A 10,859-nucleotide genomic window follows, 5' to 3' on the forward strand; every position below is an offset into this window, starting at 1 on the left:
TATGCAAACTCATTGCTATCTTGGATGAGACAGATGAGTGTAGTATCTGCAAATTTCAGGAGTTTAACAGTTGGGTCACTTGAAGTGCAGTCATTATTATAGAGGGAGAATAGCAGTGGGAAGAGGACACATCCCTGAGGAGCGCCAATGCTGATTGTCCGAATAATTTTTCACCTTCCAGTTTGTGATGTCTTGCAGGCCTTTCCACACTGATGCAGGATTGTTAGCTGAAAACCTGCTTTTCACCTTTGCAGAATAGCTTCTTTTGGAGATTCTGATCTCTTTTGTCAGTCGATCCCTGGCCTGCTTATACAGAGCTTTGTCCTCCCCTCTGTAGACATCTTCCTTGGCATGTCAAAGTTTTTTCAGTTTGCCTGTGAACCAAGGATTGTTGTTACTGAATTTGCAGAAGGTTTTGGTTGGCACACACACGTCTTTACAAAAACTGATGTAAGATGTCACAGTGTCAGTCAGTTCATCCAGGCTGTCTGTTCCAGCCACAAAGATACTCCAATCAGTGCAGTCAAAACAGTCTTGTAGCTCCTGCTTTGCCACACTGGTCCATCTCTTCACTGTTTTGACTACAGTCTTAGTAGATTTTAGTTTCTGCCTGTATATTGGAATAAGATGAACCAAGCAGTGATCAGAGTTCCCCAAGTCTGCCCTGTGTACCGAGCGATATGCTTCCTTAAGAATAGTGCGGCAATGATCCAGTGTATTTTTCTCTCTTGTGGGACAATTAATATGCTGTCTGTATTTTGGAAGTTGAAGTGTTAGTTTTGCTCTGTTTAAGTCTCCAAGGATAATAAAAAAAGAATTATCCTAGCAAAAATATTTGATAAAATAACAGAACATGATGCAAAATTATATATATATATATATATATATATATATATATATATATATATATATATATATATACTCGTTTAATCGAAGCGGGGAAAAAATCATGGATGAACTCAAGACACCACTAAACATGTGAAACCGACAGTGATCACGTGACTAAAAACCTATGTCACATGACCTGAACTGGGCTTGGTGATAAAATGGCTGCGTTCTTGCAGTGGAGGCGATTTGTGTTTTTTGATAAAGAAACAGTGAAAGATCCGAGCGAGAATGGAGAAATCTTTGCGTTGCCGATGGGCATATCAGCGTGTGATTCAGGCAGGGGACATGTTGTTCTTGGTGATATCCTTTATGTTTGTTGTTGTGCTCGATAGCTTCCTGTGGCTAACTAGCGTCCTGTTTCAGGACCAGTTACAGTAAATGTTCAGTTTTAATCCACAACATCTACTATTTCTAATTGATTATACTATTTCACACTCGGTTTGTATAGTTAGCAAAAATGTACCTGGTCTTTACCCATACAGTGATCTGCGAGCTGGATTAGATTAGCTAGTTACATGTTTTTTTGTAAACAGTTTCAAATCAAATTCCGGTTTACTGGCCAAGTGTGTTCACACACAAGGAATTTGGTTCCAGCTGTTTGTGACTCTCAAAAGTAGACATAAATAACACTGTACTATACAAGACAAGTCAATACAGATGATGTGATACAATATAGACAGTATGAGTATTAACTATGAATACAGAATATATGACTGATCAGTTATGTACATAAAGTATGAGAAGTGCACGGTAGTGAAAATAACAATATTATGCTTTTGTACTATAAAGAGCAGCAGTAGTGTGTAACGTATACGGATGATGTGATGGCTGACAGTTCTGATAATGCAGTACTTATAGATCTGAAGCAGGGAATATAATTATGGTGAGTTGTTAATCAGGGTGATAGCCTGATGAAAGAAACTGTTCCTGTGTCTGACAGTTTTGGTAAGCAAAACGCTGTAGCACCTGCCAGAAGGGAGGAGCTGAAAGAGTTGTTTCCAGGGTGTGAAGGGCCAGTAGTGATTTTTCCTGCCCGGTTTCTGGTTCTTGTATCATACAAGTCCTGGGGAGTGGGCAGGGGGTCACCAATTATTTTTTCTGCTGTTTTTACTGTGCGTTGCAGTCTGTTCCTGTCCTGTTTTGTTGCTGTTAATGTTAATGTGTTCTTTTAAAATCCTCATGATTTTCTTAACACTCTTGGTGTACATATGGACGGTCAAATTTGGTTTTTATCGCGATCGTTGCAGCTGACCTCCTTCCAGGCATATAAACTACGGGTAACACACCTGTATCAGCTGAAACAACACAGCATCCTGGTGTCGGTGGGTCAGGACGAGCATGGCATTAACCCACTGGTAAATCTTTTATTTATGATCCACTTAAATCTGCTTGCTTAGTAAGAGATTTATGCACATGCATGTCAATGTTTTATTTATATAAAACTGTGAATTAGGTAAAGGTGTGGAACACGGATAAGAGAGACAGCGGCAGTCCTCTGTGCACTCGTATATTTCCAGCCATTCCTGGAAACAAACCTGCAGAAGTATCCTGTCTCAGTGTACATGAGAACCTCAATTTCATGGCCATAGGTACTTTACTGAGTATTTATCTAATCTTTTTTTTATTTATTAAATAATTGTTTTGTATACATTGTGTGTAAGGTGTCTGTGTTGGAGAGGTGTTTTATTTTATTATTATTTTTTATCATTAATAACTTCAATAATCAACTCTAAACATGATTGAAGAATTTTTAAGGCATCTTTTCTGTATTGCTGATAGTTTGTAAAGAAATGCCTTTGAGTATCATGATGTGATTTTATTTTTTATTTTTTAGTAATTAGGGTAAATGTCTTACAGGGTGTATGTCTTACATTAAAAAGCATATGATAATATTTAAGATAAATCTAAATATAGAGAATGAAAATATTGATGGTTTAAATGTGATGTGGTTTTAAGGCTTTACAGACGGCAGCGTAGTTTTGACTAAAGGTGACATCACCAGAGACAGACACAGTAAAACACTCACCCTACATGAGGGAAGCTGTCCTGTCACAGGTCTGGCTTTCCGTCAGGCAGGAAAAGTCACCCACTTGTTTGTGGCTACACTTGAGAAAGTACAGGTATGCCTTATTTGTTTGATTGACCAGTTCTTCAATTCATTTATTTAAGCTTGTTCTGTGCAATGTGTAATCAAAATGTAGAGAATTTTTTTTTTTTATTTTCTCTAAATGAACTGTTTGCCCTGCTTTGTTGTTTTGTCAGTGTTACACCTTGTCTGTGAAGGAGTATCCTCGTGTGGAGCTGGACACTCACGGCTGCGCTTTGCGCTGCTCTGCCCTCACAGATCCCTCTCAGGACTCGCAGTTCATTGTAGCAGGAGATGATTGTGTATATTTATACCAGCCTGATGAAAGAGGACCTTGTTTTGCCTTTGATGGTCATAAAATCCTGGCACACTGGCACCGGGGTTACTTACTTCTGATTTCTCGAGACATCAAGTCACCTAACAAGTAGGAGTCACTTATAAAGTCTATTTTTCCCACATTACCATCTGTTTCGGTTTCTGAAACATTTATAGTAAGCCCACATACGTACACATGCAGTGGACAATGTTCACTAAATCTTTAAACACTAAAAATGTTCCTTTGTCTAGAACATGGGTATTACATAGTATTTTTTACACTCTGTTGCAGGCCTGATTTTGGCCCTAGGCAGTTATCTCCAACAGAAAAGCAGGTCTTGACCATTTATGACCTGGACAATAAGTTCATCGCCTTCAGCGCAGCATTTGATGACATTATAGACATCCTGGCAGAGTGGGGCTCATTTTATGTTCTGACAAGAGATGGAAAGATGTTTATGCTGCAAGAGAAGGACACCCAGACTAAACTAGAGGTACACTTATACTTGTTAAATTGCTCTGCTTGATCTTGTTCAACATTGCGTCTTGTAACAAATTCAACGTTACATATTGAGAGTAAGAGTGAATAGCAGTTACTTCAATAAATGCCAATCACATGACGATCAGTAAGATTTGTTTTGGTAGATGCAAGTTCATAAAAACTATTCAGTTACACCAATGATGCTAAATTCATTAATTCAATATTGCATCCTCTTCCTTGTAGATGTTGTTCAAGAAGAACCTGTTTGTGATGGCAATTAATCTTGCAAAGAGCCAGCATCTGGATAATGATGGTCTTTCTGAGATATTTAGACAGTATGGAGATCACCTGTACATCAAAGGAGACCACGATGGAGCTATTCAACAGTATATTCGGTAAGATTACTGTGAACTGTTATTATTCCTAATTTCACTGCGGTTACTTGAAGTAATTAATACTCCATGTACGAGTAACCATAATTATTTTCTTTTTGAAGAACCATTGGGAAACTGGAACCCTCCTATGTCATCCGTAAGTTCCTGGATGCTCAGAGAATACACAACCTCACTGCATACCTGCAGGCCCTCCACAGGCAGTCCCTGGCCAATGCAGATCACACCACTCTTCTCCTCAACTGCTACACCAAATTGAAGGACAGCTCCAAGCTGGAGGAGTTCATTAAGGTTTGTCAAAACACAGAGTTCACATTGATGAGGAGGTAATGGTAGTATGGAAACCCAAAAATGAATGTTTGGAGCCAAAAATGATTGGATATATATTATACTATACAACATTGATAGGATGGTATTACTGGTTGCTGTCATGGATTTTGAACTTCTGAGTGAATGTTACTATTGTTTACGTTTACAGGTAATGATTCCTTTATTCCTTTACATAATTAAACTTATGTTTGTTTTGCATACACACTTAACACTTGCCTGCTTAAGTGTTGTATTCTATTTAATTTTGTCACATATATCACAGCACAGTGAAATAGTTTTTTTTACATATCCCAGCTTTGAAGGTTGGGGTCAGAGTGCAAGGTCAGTCAAGATACAGCACCCCTGGAGCAGAGAGGGTTATGGTCCTTGCTCAAGGGCCCAACAGTGGCTGCTTAAACCCTGTTCTTCAAGTCAACAACCTAGAGCTTTAACCACTTGAGCTACCCTTGAGCTGACTGATATGATTTAAACACCTGTGCTATACTATTCTGTTGTATTGCAAAAAGGATTTTTATAAATGTGTCTGGCTGATCACTATTTACATTTCTTTGTGCCCTTCAGAGCAGTGAGAGTGAGGTGCATTTTGATGTGGAGATAGCTATAAAGGTGCTGCGCCAGGCTGGGTACCATAGCCATGCTGTGTTCCTGGCAGAGAAACACTCCCACCATGAGTGGTACCTGAAGATTCAGCTGGAGGATTTAAAGGTAGAGGAGTCTCTCTCAGAAATCAACCATCTTCTACACTGTGGAGGCGAATTGAATAAATGTTTGATCTGTATGGCCAAAAGTATGTGGGCCCTTGGCAATCACACATCTCCACAAAGCCAGACTGGAAATTCTAGTATAAAACCTTTCTAGAAGATCAGATTATAACAGCAAAAGGAGAGTAAATCATGGATTTATAAGATGAGTCTGATAGTCAGGTGTCTCTAAATCACTGGCAATAGTGTATTAATGCAGAGTAATTTGGAAGAAATCATAAAGTCAAATACAGCCTAAATTACTATAAAAGTATACAATGAAATCTTTAAATATTATACTATATTTTTCTGAATGATTAAAATGGTTAGCAACTTCAAACCTTTTAAAACAATATATCAGAAATGTGGCTACACTTTACACTATCATATATTAAAAGCTAGTTTCATGTAATTCATATGTTTTTTTTTTTTTTTTTTTTTTTTTTTTTTTTTTATAATCGTTCTATTGATCTGCACAGAACTACCAGGAGGCTCTGCGCTATATTGGGCGGCTGCCATTTGAGCAGGCCGAGACTAATATGAAGCACTATGGGAAAACTCTGATGCACCATGTTCCAGAAAGCACCACTGTGCTGCTCAAGAGGCTTTGTACCAATTACCAACCCATCCAGGACTCTACTGATCGGGACAGTGTGGACAAATTAATAGTGGACAAGGTGATCTTTTGTCATGTTTCAGATTGGGACCGTAGTTACTCATTGGGTTTGTGCTCTGTCCTGAAAATATTACTGGGATATTTATTTAAGTTAAGACAGTATAAGATGATACTGTTGATCTGGCACTTGAAGTTTTCTTAATGTGAACCCTTCAAGTGCCAGATCAACATCTTATACTGTCTCTAAGAGATAAGTAACCATAATCTCTTGTTTGTTGTATATAATTACAGCACAGATTGATCTTATGAGATTAATCCAGCAGCGTAAATATTAAGAACATTGGGCAAATACATATTGTTGTTTTCAGGTCATCTATGTCATATTTTCGTTACATATCTATCATTTTATCCAGACTTTTGAATTAAAGAATGCAGAACACAATAATATGATGGACATTTTAAACTATTAAAATTAAAGTGAGCTGTCAATATGTCAAGCAATTAAAGTATTTTTTTAATACATATAACAGTACTGATTGGTGGTGAACTCCACAATCATGATGAAAATACAACCTGAATCAGAGCCGATCCTGACCTCCCTGTGGCCCTAAGCAAAATTCTGCTAAGGGGCCCTCCTACCTGACCCGTAAACCATTTGCCACACATTCACACTTGCACTGGCAGCACTGCACAGCTAATTTAGCTAGTCAGATAAAGACTAGAGACAGAATCACAACTTAACTTTACTGTTATTTGCTCTTGCTAACATCAAACTTGAAGAGAACACAAGTTTACCTGATTTCACTCTCATATTTAGTTTCTTTTTTCTCTTTTCATGGCCAGATGGATAGCTCCGCTCCATATTGTCATCTACACAGTAAACATTAACACGCGCTGTAAAATGAGGCAGGGGGAGGCGGGGCCTTGCATAATTTGCGGGGCCCTACGCAACTTGCGTATAGGGCCGATCGGCTCGGACCTGAATAGATCACTGCACAATTTACTCAATATTTGTTTATTGCATAACTAGTATGGTCTTTCTTATTCTCTCAACTTATTCCTCTTTCTCAGGCCAGTTCAGAAGAATTTATCCCTATCTTTGCTAATAATCCACGAGAACTACGAGCATTCCTTGAGCACATGATTAATGTGGAACCATTTTCACCTCAAGGAGTGTATGATACGCTGCTTGAGCTTCGGCTGCAGGACTGGGCCCATGAACAGGATCCTGAGGTAAACACAATGCATTACTGATATACAGTATATCATATTTGCTTTTCACCAGATTACCAATCCCTGTAAACCAAATGTTGCTACTGTATAATGTTGTAAATATTTTCAAATGATTCAGAATTGAAGATAAAATAAAAAAAAACTTATGTATAGGAGCATGTAAAATCATGGATTTTAAGAATTGTCTCAGACTTCTTTTATTCTCACCCAGAAAAAGAAACACCTGCAGGGGTCAGCATTGTCACTGCTGACGACTGAAAACACTGTGTTTGATAAAGCGCTGGTGCTCTGCCAAATGCACAACTTTAAAGAAGGAGTGCTCTACCTGTATGAGAAGGGCAAACTGTATGTAATACAATAACACTTATGCAATTCTGTATATTTTCTTATTCTGACAGGAGAAAATATTACAGGGATGGATAATGATGTCTTATCAGTCCTTTTTTTTCTTTGTTATTTCATGATTGTGTTCCACTATATACAGTAGCTTGTTTAACCTTTCACATAGACAAACTGAACAGACAGTAGCACTGTTTTTGATCATCCGGATGTATTTCTGTAGGTACCAGCAGATCATGCACTACCACATGCAGAATGAGGAGTACCCTAAAGTGGTTGAAGCATGTAAGCGATATGGTGATCAGGAAGTGTGCTTGTGGGAACAGGCCTTAGGCTACTTTGCACGCAAAGAAGAAGACTGCAAGGCGTACATTAGCGAGGTTCTACATCACATAGATCAAAATAACCTTATGCCACCACTGCTGGGTAAGTTTCCACTAAGCACATTCATTATACTTTATAATCTGGTTTTCACACCTTTTAGGTGTTGCATACAACTTGCAAAAAAGATTTGCATCTTGATTTATTTATAGATGCTTTACCAACTTGTATGGTACCCTATGCCACCATAAAACTCAGCTCAGCTAAATGCAGTACTTAATTGATTTATATTTATCAGGGCCTAAACAGTTGTGTGGTGCTCACCAACTTGTGACAACCAAACAAAGAACCTCATATGACAACACAAAAAAAAACAACAGGTTTCAGTATGAAGTTTGTTTTCCACAAAAAAATAAACATTCTGAAACCAGCTGAGGGGGCAAAAATAAGTACGCAAAAATGAAGGTCAAAGTCCAAACCTGAAAAAAAAATGGCCTTAAACATCAATCAATGAATTGTTGTAAAAAAAGAGCAGGCAAATATTTCTCCAAAACAATGAGACAGAAAAACTCCTATGGAAAATGTTTACATCAGGGTTTTTTTTCCCACCTGGTTTGTGAATGATGTAATCAGGTATTGATCTTTTTTTCTTGGTTTCAGTGGTACAGACACTGGCCCATAACTCCACTGCAACACTATCAGTGATCAAAGATTATCTGATTAACAAACTGCAAAGGGAGAGCAAGCAAATTGAAGAAGATGAGCGGAAAATTCAGCAGTACCGTGAGGAGACTGCACACCTACGCTCTGAGATCCAGGAACTCAGCACCAGGTAACAGTATTAGGACGTCTTAGATTCCATGATTTTTTTCTTTTTTTTTTTTTTTTTTATATATATACACGTCTGTTTAAACATTGTCCCCTAATAATATTTGTTTGATTATTATTCTAGAATGATTAATATGTTCATCCTGTCTCCCTTTCTTTTTCCTCACAGTGCAAAGATTTTTCAGAAGACAAAGTGCAGCATGTGTAATAGCCCTCTAGAGTTACCATCGGTGCATTTCCTATGTGGTCATTCTTTCCATCAGCATTGCTTTGAGAGCTATGCAGAGAGTGAGGCTGAGTGCCCAACATGTACCCCTGAAAACAGGAAGGTGATGGACATGTTACGGGCGCAGGAGCAGAAACGAGATCTGCATGATCACTTTAATAGACAGGTACAGTAATAAAACAGATGCATCAAATAATAAAAATATCATCACACATTTTCCTAATCTTGTGTGCCATTGACTTTCGGGAATAAAGAGGTCTTCCCACTTTTATTTGCAGTTGAGGAGTTCTAACGACGGCTTCTCGGTGGTGGCAGATTACTTTGGCCGTGGAGTTTTCAATAAACTGACACTGATAACAGATCCTCCTGGGGGCAAGGCCGGGACTGGAAGTTTAGAAGCTGATCTACAGAGAGACCTACTCATTCACACTAAAAGAAATGTCTGAAAATCACATTAAATGGAAAGCTATGGTCATTTTTGTTTGATTATGCTCTAATGACTGTGACTGAATTATTGGGCAATGATTAGTTATTACTAAATCCTATTCTGCTACTCTTGTTCAAGGTAAATTGTCCTGGTTTTGCAGATGAGAATCTTCAGGAAATTCAGCCTCAAACTGGTTTATACCACCTCTAATTGTCACTTTAGTATAGCTTTTGAGCAAATATCCACTTAAAATGCATCTGCTTGTAACCCCACACTGGGGTAAGCAACCTTGTCATGTTTGTAAATGCACTGTGAATAACAAACTTGTTTTGTTTATCTTGTATGCTTTTAATTTGCAGCATTTAATGATTAATAGATGTTTCGTATGCAGTCTGTGCATTTGCTGATTCTCATTGTTACAAAATGCTGTTCAACAGCCAATATTTGCATTGAGCTTATTGAATTCAAGTTCAAATTTCTGTCATTAAATAAAATTCAGTAAAGCATATATTGTTAAAATCTGCAGTTATTTGTCACATTATCAAAACTGGCAGTAACTTGTGTTTACTTGTAGAAAACCTAATGCATCTGTCTACATAAAAGCGTGTGTGTGCATATTATATACTTATATACATTATTACATGCAACTTTGGTTATAAAGTTCAGTGTAGCAGTATAGAAATTTGAATGCAGCCTCTAGCATTGTCACTTGTAAATGAGTCGAATCTTTGAACCGACTTTTTTGGAAGAATGTATATTTGTGAGTTTTCGAAGAACAAATACTTTCATGTTTTTGAGGAAACCTTTGCCAGTGTATCCTATGTACTGTAGTGGACTGGAGAGGTGAAAAAATTCTCTTAAATTCAATTTAAAATGTAAGACTGATGTTTTTATATGTATTTTAATATTTTTATAGCAACGGCAAAAGCATAATATATTGTTTAACAGAATGTAAGACAATTTGAATGAATTTAAGTGACAGATGCATGAGTTTACTGCAAAAGAAAAGCAGCGCAGGATTTATTGTAAGGTGTATATCACCTAAGGTCTCAATTATAACTGCAACATGTTGCTTAAATATTTTTAGCTGATTAACTGTCATAAACATATTTTATGGCAATGTTATTAAGATTGCTTGTTTAATATTAGATTATGCTTTAAATGATTAAAAACAAATTTGTGTCCTCCCTCTCCTACTGCACTCTTGACATCCACCTGTACTGTATGAGTGCATCACATTTGCAAATTTAATTGTACAAATCAAGAAAACATAATTTTATACATTTCACTGCTAACACAAAACATTTTATACTCCAGTTTGATGTGCATCGAGTATTTCAGACCACGGCCAAGACAACTATGGAAACCTGAGAACACACAGTTCTGGTAACTGCTCTTTGGCTGTTTTAAAATGTGTGAAAATGGTTAACACTTGTTAGTTTCAGCAGTGGAAATGTATTCATGTGCTTTATAAAATGCAGAACTTATGCTATAGATCTGTAGTAGCTGAGCAGTAGTGTAGGCATTCATTCCATTATTTTTTCATATAAGCTAAATGAAACAAAGGCTATGTCTTTTGGCTTGCATACAAAGCCAAAAATGGACCAGCTCCCTCTTAACTCAAAGCCCTCATCACT

At 37.5% G+C, this 10,859-nt stretch overlaps 1 protein-coding gene across 1 annotated transcript; it reads left to right on the forward strand.

Annotated features, from left to right (window-relative positions):
- Window positions 1-1,019: 1,019 nt before the first annotated feature.
- On the forward strand, window positions 1,020-9,730 carry vps11 (VPS11 core subunit of CORVET and HOPS complexes). Its single transcript, XM_060895947.1, has 16 exons — window positions 1,020-1,188; window positions 2,095-2,243; window positions 2,342-2,477; window positions 2,845-3,008; window positions 3,151-3,398; window positions 3,582-3,783; window positions 4,014-4,165; window positions 4,267-4,453; window positions 5,054-5,197; window positions 5,712-5,909; window positions 6,920-7,081; window positions 7,293-7,426; window positions 7,644-7,846; window positions 8,402-8,573; window positions 8,739-8,961; window positions 9,074-9,730. Exons 1-16 carry the CDS (start codon window positions 1,047-1,049, stop codon window positions 9,239-9,241), a joined length of 2,784 nt encoding a protein of 927 aa, XP_060751930.1. The 5' UTR covers window positions 1,020-1,046; the 3' UTR covers window positions 9,242-9,730.
- The last annotated feature ends 1,129 nt before the right edge of the window (window positions 9,731-10,859 follow it).

The sequence above is a fragment of the Tachysurus vachellii genome, chromosome 20 (assembly GCF_030014155.1).
Source record: "Tachysurus vachellii isolate PV-2020 chromosome 20, HZAU_Pvac_v1, whole genome shotgun sequence".
Lineage (NCBI taxonomy): Eukaryota > Metazoa > Chordata > Actinopteri > Siluriformes > Bagridae > Tachysurus > Tachysurus vachellii.